A 15,331-nucleotide genomic window follows, 5' to 3' on the forward strand; every position below is an offset into this window, starting at 1 on the left:
TTTTCTTTTTGCTTATGTGGTGCTGAGGAATCGAACCCAGGGCCTCATGCATGCAAGGCAAGCACTCTACCACTGAGCCACCTTCCTAGCCCCAGCTTTTTTGCTTTAAGGTGAGCACTTTACTACTTTGAACCACAGATACACTTCCTATTTTCTGGTGGTTAATCAGAGATAAGAGTCTCGTGGACTTTCCTGCCTGGGCTGGCTTTGAACCTCTATCCTTGGATCTCAGCCTCTTGAGTAGTTAGGATTAAGGCATGAGCCACCAGTGCTCAGCTGGAAGTGCTCCCTTGAGACCTTGCCCCATCCAGAGTTAGAGGAGTGCCCTGTAAATCAAGGATTTAACACTGGATTAACAACAAAATATTGTGAGATTGGGTATTACTATCACTGAGCAAGAGTTAGGAAGAATTGGTGTTACTATCACTGAGCAAGAGTTAGGAAGAATTGGAGAGATGGAGTCCTAGAGAGTGGGCTGTTTGTGACTCTTGTTCCTCTTTGTTTGTCCCAGGAACCTTGGTTGGAGGATCTGTGCTACTGGGGCTCTTTTTGAGAAAGAGTTCCTATTGTGGACAAGGTGATTGATTGCTTTTCATACTAATAGTGATGACAAACAGTTGCATAGGATTTATTCTGGGCCACACATTTGTGGGCCACCAGCTGGCCTGAGCTTTCCTATCTCCATGAAATGAGATTCCCCCCAGATACCCACCTTGAATTTGCTAGGGCTCTGCTTTCCTCCACCACTAAGCCAATTAAAGGAGGAGGTTAATGACCAAAGAAGCCTTGGGGATTTGGTCTGGGAGGAAAACAAAGGGCAGAAACAAGTATGTGTTCATGGGGAAGGGAGCAAGCTGAAGAAGTGAAGGACAGGATGGGCAAGGTGAGGTCCAACTGGACCCATATCATAATGTAAGAAGAAGGAATCAGCCCTCTGGCTGTTAATGTCCATTCTCAAGGTCACAGTGCAGCTCCACACAAATATTCTCCAAGTCAGGAGAGGGCACATGTGATCCTGGCACTTGGAAGGCACAGTATGAATGTGAGTGTACTTAGGTGTGAGGCTTTGTGCATGCATGAGAGTGTGTGCTTGCCGATCTGGTGGACAGGTGCTCATTTTTTGAACCTGGGACTATCACTTGAGCCATACCCCTAGGCTTTTTGTATGTATGTATGTATGTATTTTGGCCTGGCTCAGTCCTCACACTTCCTCCACTTTGCTTGTTCATGGTTGATATTCTACCAATTGAGCCATACCTTCAGCCTAGCTTTTTGCTGGTAAGCTGGAGATGGATTTCTAATTTCTGCCTGGGCTGGTTTCAAACTGTCATTCTCCAGGTCTCACTCTTCTGAGTAGCTAGAATTACAGGTGTTATAACCCTGTCTCTATAACACCTGTAATATGCAAGGTCTCTATAACTTTTCCTGGGCTGGCCTTGAACTCCTGCCTCTGTCTCACAAGTAGCTGATTACATTTGTGAACCATTATCCTCCAACCTGACTGCTCATTGCCCAGCATAAAAGCTACCCGGAGCAGAGACTCAGTAAGGGAAACTTCCTGATATAAGACAAAGGGGAAGGCTTCTGGAGCCAAACATGCTGCCTGTTAGTTCTGCCACCTTAAGTACTCATTTACCTCTGAACTTCAATTTCCTCATGTCTAAGATGGAAATAATATGTGAAGTTCCTAGCATAGTATCTGGTTCCTCTAAGGTGTTCAATTAGTGTCAGCATGCTGGCCCTGGTTGTTCTCTCTTTGCAGTTGATTTTAGCCAGACTGTGGCTAAATTAATTAATTTTCATTTATTCCTGTAGCTAACCAATTCCTATTGAGCTCCTAGGATGGGCTGAGTAGCATAGGAGAGAGTCAGACTCAACATGTGTCACTCAAAGTCACTTCTAGGTCAACTTGCTGAAATAAGATGATCCAGACAAACAGCAGATAATTCCAAAAATAATTCCTGCTAAGCATTGAAATGCAGCCGAACTTCCAGCTGAACTCTCCTCTCCTCTCCTCTCCTCTCTTCTCCTCTCCTCTCTTCTCCTCTGCTTCCTTCCCCTCCTCTCCCCTCTCCTTCCCTCTGGACAGCCCAGGTGACTGAGTGGAAAGTGGAGGTCAGGACACTGGAGGACAGGAACATGGTATAAAATCTAGACTATATACTTGTATCCTTTTTCTCCTTTGAAATATCCTGAGCACCCATCATGGCTGTCTATACATTGAGTGCCAAGGAATGGAGGCTATATCTAACACTTGCCTTTCTCCAGCCCCATTCTCAGAGTCCTAGAGAACAAGGGGGTCACAGGAGGCCAATACCAAGGCTGCTCTGCCAAGCAGGCTAGCTTTAAAGAACTTACCTCCTTCATCACCCTGTTCCTTGTAGGATGCCTTCTCCAACTGTCCAAGTCAGCTGAGCCTCCTCCCCATTGAAGGACTTGCCTCTCTCCTCTTGCCCTGGTCATTTTATGTATTTAAAAATGGAATATGAAGGATTGACTCCCCCCATCCTATTGTCCCAGGCCCATAGAGATGCCAGGCAAAATTTCAGTTATGTGCGAACTTGTTTGATGTGCTGGCAGGGCAATCTACCTAAGCCCAGTTGTAAACATCACATTGTGGGCCGAACTCAAACCCCCCACCTCCCTTGACCAAGTGGCTTTTTCATTAACCCCTGCCTTCTTGCTCAGACCTCATATAAAAACCCAGCTCCTGTCCCAGCTCTCTGGCACCCGATGGAAGGTCTGTGCCCTTGCTGTTCCTCAATAAACAGTCCCGCCTGTTGATGATGGAGTCTGGCCTCTTCCTTTTCCATTCTCCTCCATTTTCCCAACACCCATGTTTATGGCCATTTTCTTTTCTTTTGGCTGGTCATGGGGCTTGAACTCCAGGGCCTGGACACTGTCCCTGAACTCTTTTGCTCAAGGTTAGTACTCTACCACACTGAGTCACAGCTCCAGTTCCAGTTTTCCGGTGGTTAATTAGAGATAAAAGTCTCACAGACTTTCCTTCCCAGGCTGGATTTGAACTGTGATCCTTAGATCTCAGCCTCTTGAGTAGTAAAATTACAGGTGTGAACCACCTGTGTCTATCCTCTTCCTTCCTTCCGTCCGTCCTTCCTTTCTTTCTTTCTTCCTTCCTCCCTCTCTCTTCCTTCCTTTCTTTTTTCCCCCCAGCAGTAGTGGAATTTAAGTTTAGGGCTTACTAGGCAGGTGCTTTGCTGCTTAGCCATGCCTCCAGACTCACATTTTGCTGTTTTAGGGGGTGGGGGAGGTCCGGTCGTGGGGCCTGAACTCTGGGCCTGGGCGCTATTCCTCAGCTCTTCAGCTCAAGGCTAGCGCTCTACCACTTAAGCCACAGTGCTTTTTTCTTTTTTGCTTACCTGGTGCTAAGGAATCGAACCCAGGGCCTGATGCATGCAAGGCCAGCACTCTACCACTGAGCCATCTTCCCAGCCCCTTGCTGGTTATTTATTTTTTTTTGGGGGGGTCTGGTCGTGGGGCATGCCTGTCCCTCAGCTCTTCAGCTCAAGGCTAGCGCTCTACCACTTGAGCCACAGTACCACTTCCAGCTTTTTTTCTTTTTGCTTATGTGGTGCTGAGGAATCGAACCCAGGGCCTCAGGCATGCAAGGCAAGCGCTCTCCCACTGAGCCACCTTCCCAGCCCCCTTGCTGGTTATTTTTAAGATAATGTCTTGCTTCCCATCCTGCAAGCATGAACCTGAATCACAATGCACCTATTTTAGGCTTCTTGTAAGATGTTGATATGACAGGCACAGACCAAAGTCTCAAGAACTTTTATGTCCAGGCTAGCCTCAAACTGTGATTTTCTCATTCTCAGCCTCTCACGTACCTGGGATTACAAGCATGGGCCACTGGTACTTTGGCTCCATTTTCCTTAATACCTGTTCCTTGTGACAAGTTTACCTAGCTGTCTAACTATTCTTCCTGCTGACTATGCAGTCAGTTTTCTTTCTTTCTGGAATGCATTCAACTTTCTCATTTTAAATAATGAGAATAAATGGGGCAGAATTCTGTAGACCACACAAAATAAATATTCCTACCTTACTGAGACATAAAACTAGCCTACATGACCCAGAGAACGTGGCCAAGAGGACAAATGTGAGAGCAGAGTCATCTTTGGTAGAGAGTCACAGAGATTGAAGGAGAGCGTAGGCCACTGGGCCTTTCCTACAGTGCATCTGTCTGATTATCCAAGGGCTTTATAGGCCCAGTCTGGGCTTTGGACCTGGACAGACAAACATCAATAATCCTCCTTTGGGACCACCGCAGCACTACCCCTACCAGGTCTTCTCCACTGTTTGATTTCCCCAGGGAAAGCAGCTCTGAGGGGTTGGGGTGGAGTCTAGGTCCCCCAGGACAGCTGGCTGACAGGGCCCCTCTGGGATCCAGGGCTGGACCCAGGCGTCCAGGAGGCGGGTGATACTGGAGCTGTGACAGTTGGTCCCTAGATTCCTCACCTGGTGGCGCCAGCTCTGGTTTCGGGTTGGCTTGAGGGAGGGGGAGGGCTGCTTGGTGCCAGCCAGCGCTGGGTACTCTCTTGGGGCAGAGAGGGGAGGTAGTAAACAGGCCTCTAGAAGGATGTTCAAAAGATTTCTCCACCATTCTCCCTGAGCCAGGAACTGTGCTAGGTGTTAGATAGAGATGAGGAGCACAATATAGTCTGGTAAGGTGAATTGATGGATATGGGGTGTAGAATAGAACACTGTATAGAATACCAGGACTGGAATGGAAGTTGAATGAGTGAGAAAGTGAATGAATAGTTCATCTGTTAACCAATGACCTCATTTTACATAGAAGGAAACCCCAAGCCCAGAGAACCCAGGTCTTATGACTTCCACTTTTGGTTCCACCATACTTCCTTTTCAGGAAAGGGAAGAGGAATTCAGAGAGAAGGTGGGAAATGAATTGCCATTTCTTTATATATATGTGTGTGTATATATATATATAGATATACACATACACACATATATACACATTTGTATATGCATATGTATAATTTTTATTGAGATTAAGTGTTTGCATAAATTTCACAAATTTCACAGTATTGTGAGATAGTGATACTTAAAGTCATAAACACATTTTAACCTTCATGAGGGAATTGCCAATTCTTTCTTTCTTTTTTTTTGGTCGGTTGTGGGGCTTGAACTCTGGGCTTGGGCGCTGTCCTTGCGCTCTTGAGTTCAAGAGGAGTGCTCTACTGCTTGAGCCACAGCACCACTTCCAGTTTTTGAGTGGTTTATTGGAGATAAGAGTTACACACTCTCCTGCTGGCTTTGAACCGTGATCCTCAGATCTCAGCCTCCTGAGTAGCTAGGATTACAGGCGTGAGCCATCAGCTCCTGGCTTCTTTAAGCCAGATTTTTTTTTTTTTTTTGTCAGTCATGGGGTCTGAACTCTGGACCTGGGCACTGTCCCTGAGCTCTTCAGCTCAAGGCAAGTGCTCTACCACTTGAGCCACAGCACCATTTGGGAATTGCCATTTCTTAAGAGCCTGTTTTATGCAGACTCTGTTCTTGATCTTTTTTAGACCTGGTATCATTCAATCTTCATGATTACTTGAAGCTGGAATTGCTGTCTCTGCCTACCCTGACACACCTGAAGGTTCCAAGAGAATAATTTGCCCAGGTAACACAGCTGGGAAGTAGAAACTTGAGTATTCAAAACCAGAGCTGTCTGATTCCAGAGACTGGATCCCAGAAGTGGACAGTGGCACTCTGAATGCATAAGGGCTGCAGAAAGAGTGATTGCTGAGGCTAGAGCAGGTTGAGGTGGCTTCCTGGATAAAGTGGAACTAATAGGATGTCCACATATTGAGTAAGGCTTATTTAAAGGGAGATATTGGAGGGATATCTGGAGCTGGGTGTTGGGGGTCGCCAGGGAGGCTTGCTGGGGTTAGCAGGTTGTCAGCTTTTACAGATCCTAGGAAGCAGATGATAGGTTTAAAGAAACTTGTCTTTGAACTGTGACCACCAGGCGGCGCTGCAGGCCATTTGCCAGGAGATGCTCCAGGCCAGGCATTGACTGACCTGAGGGCTCAGGTACTTCTCCCCTGCTAAGCCAGGGCTCCATATTCCACCCTAAACTACTTGGTTTCATCTCAAGTTTCCACATGACTCTTCAGTTTGGATGTAGCATCCAAAATGTAGGGGACAATAAGGCTACCAATGTACTCCTGATTCAGGATGAATGTCCCTGAGACTCTTATTTTCAATTAACCACTAAAATGCCCAAAGTGAAGATGTGGTTCAAGTGGTAAAGTACTAGTCTTTTTTTTTTGTCATGGGGATTGAACTCTGGGCCTGGGCACTGTCCCTCAGCTCTTCAGCTCAAGGCTAGTGCTCTACCACTTGAACCACAGCACCACTTCTGGCTTTTTCTCCTTATGTGGTGCTCTGGAATCAAACCCAGGGTCCCATGTATGTGAGGCAAGCACTCTACCATTGAGCCACCTTCCTTGCCCTAAAGTACTAGTCTTGAGAGAGAAAAAAAGTCCAGGTACAGCACCTAGGCTCTGAGGTCAAGCCCCAGGACAAGCAAAAAGAAAGGAAAAGAAAAAACAAAAACAAAAAAAAAAACCAAACCCTTTTTATTCAGTGAGGATAATTTAGGTGCTATTTTAGACACAGGGAATACACCAGGAAAAAGTCAACATGGTCCCTACATCTTGTTTACTCTATGCCTTTCTAAACAAGTAGATGATGTCCTTTCTGGTAGAGATAACACTATGAAGAAAAATAAAACAGGGATTGAAGGCATGGCTCAATTGGTAGAGTGCTAGCCAGTGAGTGAAAGCGTCAGGTACTGAGACTGAATCTGGTCTGAGACCTAAAAGAAAAAAAATGCCTGGCACCAGAAGCTTGCATCTGTAACCTTAGCTATTCAGGAGCCTAAGATCTGAGTATCAAGGTTTGAAGCCAGCCCAGGCAGGAAAGTCTGTGAGACTCTTATTTCCAATTAACTGGCAAAAAAATCCAGAAGTAGAGCTATGGCTCAAGTGGTAGAACACTACCCTTGAGCAAAAGAAGCTAGGGAAATTGCCCAGGCTGAGTTCAAGCCCCAGGACCAGCAAAAAAAAAAAGAAAGAAAGAAAGAGAGAGAGAGAGAGGAAAGAAAAGAAAGAAAAAGAAAGAAAGAAGGAAAGAAAACAGGATATGTAACCCCTGTAACTGAGGGAAAAAAAATGATGGTCATGTTGTAAAAATTTCACTGGACAGGTATAAAGTCTATATCACTAGCTAGTGCTAGCTAGTGCTGCTATAGTTTGTTCCCTTCTTTCTGCCCCATACCCCTTTCCCATATCCTTCTTCCTCCATTCTGAATTCTCTGTGTCTTTTCCCAGTAGTCTCTACAGGGAAAACAGGTGCTGGCTTGAGAACTAAGAACCCTGAGGTTTTAGTTCCAGCTCTGTCCCTCATAGTTCAAACCATTTCTTCCTCTAGCTTCCCAGCTTCTGGTAAATGACATCACCATTCACCCAGTTGCTTAGGCCAGAAGTCTGGAACCATCTATGATTCTGCCCTTTCTTCTAACTTCCTCCCATCTGTTCTATCAACAGTTCTGTCTATTAAGCCTTAAAATATTTCCCAAATCTATCAATTTCCCACCGCCTGCTACCATCCTGATCATCAACTCCTGCTGTAATAATTTCTATTTGGCCTCCCTGCCTGTGCTCTTGCTCTCCTGGTCCCTGTAATTCATGTAATTCATTCTCTATACAGTAGCCAGTGAAATCATTAAATAAATATATATATATATACATGTCGTCCCCTCCCCCAAGTCACTGCTGGTAAAAGGAAATTTGTACAAAGACATAAGCATGTCTCATGTGTTCCTGCCACGCCCTCTGCACGCCTGGGCTTTTGCATACACACCCCCCCCCACACACACACACGAGCACCATCAAGAGAGCTTCAAGGTGCTCATGACCCAGCAGCCACACCCCATCCTCTAAGGGCCGCTCCGGTTCCCCCTTTTCTGCCCGTGTTGGAGGGGGAGTGACCAGCTGCCTCCCTTGGGGTCCGAGAGGCCGCCGGCCACCGTGGAGATGACTCCATCCTTGCCTTTGAGCCTGTTGTTGTAAGGCAATCATGTTCACATGTTTGAATTACTGCCAGGTTATTAAAAACAACATGATTTGAAAGAGAAAAATATATATATATGCCAAGAGTGATGGCACACACCTATAAACCCAGTACTCGGGAGGTTGAGGCAAGGAGAATAAGAATTTTAAGCCGGGCGCTGGTGGCTCACGCCTGTAATCCTAGCTACTCAGGAGGCTGAGATCTGAGGATTGCGGTTCAAAGCCAGCCCAGGCAGGAGAGACCGTGAGACTCCTATCTCCAATAAACCACCAGAAAACCGGAAGTGGCGCTGTAGCTCAAGTGGTAGAGCGCTCGCCTTGAGCTGAAGAGCTGAAGGACAGCGCTCAGGCCCAGAGTTCAAGTCCCATGACCGAGAAAAAAAAAAAAGAATTTTAGTCCAGGGGCTGGGAAAGTGGCTCAGTGGTAGAACACTTGCCTTGCATGCATGAGGCCCTGGGTTTGATTCCTCAGCACCACATAAGCAAAACAAAAAAACTGGAAGTGGTGCTGTGGCTCAAGTGGTAGAGCACTGGCCTTGAGCTGAAGAGCTGAGGGACAGCGCCCAGGCCCAGAGTTCAGGCCCCATGACTGGACCCCCCTCCTCCCCCCAAAAAAGAATTTTAGTCCAGCCTGGGTTCCGTAGTGACACCTCTCTCAAACAATAATTTGGTCATAAAATTCTCCTGCTTAAAATTCTGTTAGCTCTCTGTTGTCAGTAGATTCAGACTTCTTGGTAAGGTTATAATATCCTTTATGGTCTGGCACTTGTCCACCAATCTCCTCCTATTCTCTACCCTACCCTTCACCTGAATAACACTTGTTCATCTTTCAGGACTCAACTTGGATGTCATTTTCTCCCAGAAGTCTTTCTTGGTCACGTTGAGTGTCCCTCATCACCCATCTTGCTGTACTGAAACTGTTTACATTTCTGTTACCACAATGTGCTGGAAGCTCCTTGAGCACAGAGACTGGAGCTGGTCTACCTGTGCATTCTCAGAACCTGGCTCCACAGCAGGTGTTTGCTGTTTGGAAGCTGTGCATGTTCATCTATACTTCTGTCTCACACAAACACACTGCCAAATATTTCCCTTCCATACCATACCTCTCCCTTCTCCAAACTCATACCTGGGCCCTCTAAGCCAGCCCTCCTTTGACCTCTAAAGGGTTGTTTTCTATATGAGGCTTGGCATATACTAACTGGCCTTGGATTCCTCTGCCCTCCAGCACCTAGACTGGGAATCATATACAGTAGGAATGCAGTCTCACCACTATGGCTTTTGGCTAATGGCTCAGAAAGGATCTTTTTTTAAAATATAGTAATTGTTTTTATTGTGATTAAGAGATTACATAAATTTCACAAATTTCACAGTATTGTGGGATAGTGATACTTAAAGTCACAAACACATTCTAACCTTCATGGGGCAAATTGTCTTTATCGTGGTCTATAAAGTTTATGAGTTCTTTAAGCTTTGACAATACAGTTATTTCTTCCACATTGGGTGATACTTACATTTCTTTTTTTCAGAAAGGATCTTAAACATGTCAGCCCCTCCCCCAAGTCACTGCTGGTAAAAGGAAATTTTCACAAAGACATAAGCATGTGTCAGGTGTTCCTGCCACTCCCTCTGCACTCCTGGGCTTTTGCATGTGTTTTCTCTCTGACTAGAGCACTCATTTTGGCCAGCTCATACACACCCTTCAGACCTAGGTTAGCAGCCATGAGAAGCCTCTGGTTATCCTAATGGACTTAGGTGAATTTCCCCAAGGCTGCTATGACATTATGTTTGCCCTTAGCTCCCAGTGCTCAAACCACTTCACATGTTCTGTATGCTACAGAATGGGAGCAGTACAGGGATGAGTCTCTCTAAAGCTTAATACAAATTAAACAGGCCTTAATACAAATTAGTTGAGTGACTGAAATGGAATAAAATGGAAAAAAATGATCATGTTCTCTAAACATGTCACTCATATTTGGATTTAAGTTTCCTCTTCTGTACAGTGAGAACAGGAGCATGTAGAGCAATGGTGTGCTGATAAGTCTTTGATAACCAGGAGGGAAAGAAGCCCTGATCTCTGGCATTTGTGAGTTTCCATGATGTATATCCTCCCTCCCTCCCTCCCTCCCTTCTTTCCTTTCTGTATTCCTTCCTTCCTTCTTTCTCTCCTTTCTTCTCTTCTTTCTGCCTTCTTTCTTCCTTTCTTCTTTTCTTTATTGAGACATGATATTGCTATGTAGCCCAGGTTGTGCTTGAACTCCAAGTATTCCTGTCTCAACTTCATGATCACGGGGATTACAGGTATGTACCTACCATGATGGATTTTAGTGTAGACAGTGGACTCTCACCAGCAGATACAAGCCACCTTTAGCTCACCATTGCAGATGAAATGGCTTGAGCTAGAGATGGTCTCTGATGTACTTTCTGTCTAGCTCCACCATCCTTTCATTCATCCCCTTTGAGGAACCCCCAGTTACTTCGGCCTATAGTCCCAGAGTTGTAGAGGCTGCCTGATGCTCCTTATTTCCCATATCCTAGAAGCATGTGCACACCCTTACATCCAGATGGTTAGCTGTATGTGTTTCTCCAAGGCAGTCTTCACAGGCCTGTTGGTTGGCTCAAGTCTTGCTATTCATCCTCATGCAGAGAGACCACCTCCTTCAGTCTCCCTGGGTCTGTCCCCACCTGTCCACACTATCTAGGGCTCTCTACCAGTAGAAGCAGTGTCCATTTTCAGTTTTTATCTCCTTTGACTTCTGACCTCTGACCCTGTAGGTGTCTGTCTCCTTTCAGAATGTTTTATTCCCTCCATGACAGTCCATCTTCCTCTCTACATTCTTCATTTTGGTCCCCTTTGCCTATTTTTCCTCTTCTGTCCACAGGGCATGTGCTTTCTTTTTTTTTTTTTTTGTCGGTCGTGGGGCTTGAACTCTGGGGCCTGGGCGCTGTCCCTCAGCTCTTCAGCTCAAGGCGGGCGCTCTACCACTTGAGCTACAGTGCCACTTCCGGTTTTCTGGTGGTTAATGGAAAAAAGAGTCTCACGGTCTCTCCTGCCCGGGCTGGCTTTGAACCGTGATCCTCAGATCTCAGCCTCCTGAGTAGCTAGGATTACAGGCGTGAGCCACCAGCGCCCGGCTAGTAGGAGTGCTTTTTTTGTTGTTTTTTTGGGGGGGTCCGGTTGTGGGGCCTGAACTCTGGGCCTGAGCGCTGTCCCTCAGCTCTTCAGCTCAAGGCTCACACTCTACCACTTGAGCCACAGTGCTACTTCCGGCTTTTTTCTTTTTGTTTATGTGGTGCTGAGGAATCGAACCCAGGGCCTCAGGCACGCAAGGCGAGCGCTCTACCACTGAGCCACTTCCCAGCCCCCATGTGCTTTCTTTTCTGCCAAGCAGGAACTGATAGATGAGGGCTGGCCTGCCTACTACCCATGAACCCTCTGCAAATTACTTGGCATCTCTGAACCTGTTTTCTCTATCTATAAAAGTGAAGATAATAGTAGCAATTACTTCATGGGATTGTTGTGCGATTAGTGGGAAGGAAGCATGTAAAGTATTGACATAGTGTCTAGTACACAGAAAGTGCTTAATAAATGCTTTTTTAAAAAAATGTTGGCTATTATTCAGTACTTAGCTTAATCACTTTTCCTCAGGGAGGCCTGTCCCATACCCAGACTGTGGCAGGCACCTGGGTCTCTGCTCCCGGCCATCCTGGGCTTCCCCTTAGGAGAAATTTCCCCATTTGTACTACAAGGACACACAGATTATTGAGTAAACACTTGTGAATGAAAAAATGATATGAATGTCTATTTCCTGAAAGGACGGATACACACAATCTGGGCTATCTGCCATTCAGCTTTGACACACCCAATGGCAAAAAGGTGGGGCTGTTCCCTGGCCCTGGACAGCAGGTGGCGCCAGTGCCTGCTATTCTCTCCTAGTGGCCACCTCCCTTGCCCTTGCTCTTTCTCTCACCAAGCATGGTGGAGTCTCAACAAGCTCAGGAGAAACGAGGTCTTGAGGCTGGAGGAAATCATAGGCCCTCGATTATCAGAGCTCACTCCTGCTCACCCCACCTGGAAAGATGTTTTCCAATGGGGTGCCTAATGAACTTGGCAGGGAGCATGGGGAATGCTGAGGGAAGTAGCTTGCCAGAGGGGTTTGGGGCACAGATCATGAGAGTCATAATGGGACCTATGTTGTCTTGGGGACAAGATATAAGAAACACTTAAGTCAACCAATGAGTCAAAAGCTGAGATCTAGGAACCAGACACAGTGTGGGAGCCCATGTGGTGAAATCAATCAGCCAAAAAGGAAGGGGAGGCCCGGTTTCTATGACAGTGGTAGTGTTTGTGGCAAGCTGGGGACTCCTGGGTCCCCAGGGCCCATAAGCAGTGATTCACTGCAGAAAAAGGAAGGCTGCAGAGGGACCAAGTGCTGGGAGCGGATGCCCTGTGTTTTACGTACTCCCCACTTCTGGCCCATGGGCTTTTGATCTACCTGGTAGAGGAGGGGACTAGCCCAGGCAAGGGACAGGCTCTCTGCACATCACACTTTTGGCTCTTGATAGCCTTATGAGCTCACACATTATACAGAACTGTCACCCTAACCCATGGTGGCAAAGCCATAGTGAGTAGCAGAGTCAAGATTTAAATGAAAGCTAGTCTGGGTAGCCTTGAGCTGAAGAACTGAGGGACAGCACCCAAGCCCAGAGTACAGGCCCCATGACCGACCCCCCCCCCAAAAAAAAGAGCTAGTCTGACTCCAGCCATGATTAGGAAGACCCAGAAAGCATAAAAGGATGAACAGAGTCACAGGAGTTGGGAGTAAGACTGTGGCTAAGACCTGGAATGACATGAGGAAGGGTTCTTTCATCTCTCCAGTCTCCCTTGCCCATTTGCCCTGTGTAAGCCCAACACAGATAGGGAGGGAGGCTGGCAAATTGTGTGGCCTGATGTGGGCCAGAAACTGCAGCCAGCCCACTTCTAGGTGGGCTGCCAAGACAGCAGGCCCTAATTCCTGTCCGCTCCACATCCACTGTCATTGCCCTGGTCTGGGGACAGAAATAACGTGTATGTATTCTATCATGTCAGCACATCCCCAGTCTCGTAGTCCTTATCAGAATAGTTTCATTTTGTCGGCTGTGAGGGACCCCAGTTCAGTACAGGAGTATCACAATTCCACCCTAGGCCTTGATGTCATGCAAGGGGAAAGTTCAACCTCTCACCCTGTCTCTCCCACAGAAGAATGGCTGGAGGTAGGGAAGGGCCTTACAAATATTCCACCCTGGCCAGGTGCTGGTGGCTCATGCCTGTAATCCTACCCACTTGGGAGGTTTGAGATCTGAGGATCTTAGTTCAAAGCTAGCCTGGGCATGAAAGTCCATAAGACTTATCTCCAGTTAACAACCAGAAAAACAGAAGTGGGACTGTGGCTCAAAGTGCTAGCCTTGAGCAAAAGAACTCAAGGACAGAGCCCAGGCCCTGAGTTCAAGCCCTATGATCCATTACAAAACAAAACAAAACAACAATCCCTGAGTGTATTATCTTCAATTAACCACCCCCCCCCACACACACAGAGTCAAAAGTGAAGGTGTGGTTTCAAGTGGTAGACCTCAGCCTTAGGCAAAAAAGCTAAGACCTCCAGTTCAGGCTTTGAGTACCAGTACAAAAAAAAGAAAGAAAGAAAGAAGGAAAGAAAGAAAGAAAGAAAGAAAGAAAGAAAGAAAGAAAGAAAGAAAGAAAGAAAGAAAGGGAAAGGAAAAAAGAAAGAAAAAGAAAAACCCTGGGTTGGGGATTTGGCTCAGTGGAAGAGCACTTGCCTGGCAAATGAGTTTGATCTTCAGCTCTGCAAAAAAAGAAAAAAAAAGTTTAAAAAAATCCATTATGACCAGGTATTATTGGCTCATGCCTACAATCCTAGCTAAGGGGCTGAGATCTGAGGATCACAGTTTGAGGCCAGCCCATGCAAAAAAGTCCATGAGACTCGTATCTCCAAATAACCACTCAAAAACCAGAAGTGGAGTTGTGGCTTAAAGTGGTAGAGTGATAGATAGCCTTGAGAAAAAGAGCTCAGGGACAGAGCCTAGGCCCTGAGTTCAAGCCTCACACTGACAAAAAAGAGAAAAAAAGAAAAAGAAAATCCATTCTAGGCCTCTTGTTTTACAAGATTAGAAACTGAGGTCTGTAGGAAGTAAAAGATTTTTTCTGAGATCACAGAACAAGTTAGTAGAAGAGTGAACTAGATTTCCTGTCTGTAGAACCCCAAGTTCTGAGAACCCAGAAGGAAATTTGGTGATGGATTCTTGGAAACAGAAGCAGACAGATTACCAGAGTGAGAGAATGCAGATTAAATAGGACAACCTAGCATACTGCAGCATGTGGAAAGGTATACCATTCACACCTACCTGTCTATCCTGTTCTGTCTGGACTCATAGAGGTGAGATCATTGGAAAACTTATCATGTATGTACATTTGGGAGCAAAGTGGGCTGTCTGATCTCATTCAAATTATTTATCTCCTTCCAGTACCCCACCTCCAGGCTTACATGGAGGCTGAATGGTATGGAGGCAAATACCTTGTGATCTCTACTTTTTTTTTTTTTTTTCCAGGGCTGAGGACTGAACCCAGGGCCTTGAGCATGCTGGGCAGGCGCCCTTCCACTGGGCAAACCCCCAACCCCTATATCTTGTGATCTCTGAAGTGACATAAATGTTGTCAGTTGTCACAGGGAACCAATCTTTGATACTGGACCTGGGAGACATCTGCCATGTGTTACAAAGGTTGGGGAGAAATCAAGTTGCTCATCTTGTGGTTCTTGGAAGATCCAGAAAGGAATATGCAAATAAACTTTCAACATGTTCCATATACTCAGCAATTCTCTCTGGGGCATAGGGAAGGTGGGCAGCAGGTGCCTGCAGACCCCAGGGGTGCCCAGAGGCTGTGGGAAGCTGAGTAGTAATTAGCACTGTCTCCCTAATTGGACTTAATCACCTCCTTGTGATAGGCAATTAGGAAGCTGCATCATTTCCAACAGGGAAGTGACAGCTCAGCTAGGGCTGGTCAGGACTGTGTGGGAGGGGAGGGAGGTAGAAGAAGGATAGCCACAGGGAGAGGCCACCCTTCTGCCCAGCCATTGGAACCTCTAGGCCTTCAGTGGACTGTGGTCTCTCTGATTGTGGTTAACCTGATTTCACCTGTTCTCTGGCTTTTCTTCCCAGAGAAAACCTAGTATCCA

General features: G+C 46.3%; 1 protein-coding gene across 1 annotated transcript in view; it reads right to left on the minus strand.

Moving 5' to 3' along the window:
- Nucleotides 1-2,367, minus strand: part of Mex3a (mex-3 RNA binding family member A) — a 9,676-nt gene extending 7,309 nt beyond the window's left edge. Inside the window, exon 1 of the mRNA XM_013015039.1 lies at nt 2,359-2,367. Coding sequence (XP_012870493.1) covers nt 2,359-2,367 — 9 coding nt within the window. The remainder of the gene's footprint in view (nt 1-2,358) is intronic.
- Between the last annotated feature and the right edge of the window lie 12,964 nt (nt 2,368-15,331).

This window comes from Dipodomys ordii, unplaced genomic scaffold (genome assembly GCF_000151885.1).
Source record: "Dipodomys ordii isolate 6190 unplaced genomic scaffold, Dord_2.0 Scaffold26, whole genome shotgun sequence".
Classification (NCBI taxonomy): domain Eukaryota; kingdom Metazoa; phylum Chordata; class Mammalia; order Rodentia; family Heteromyidae; genus Dipodomys; species Dipodomys ordii.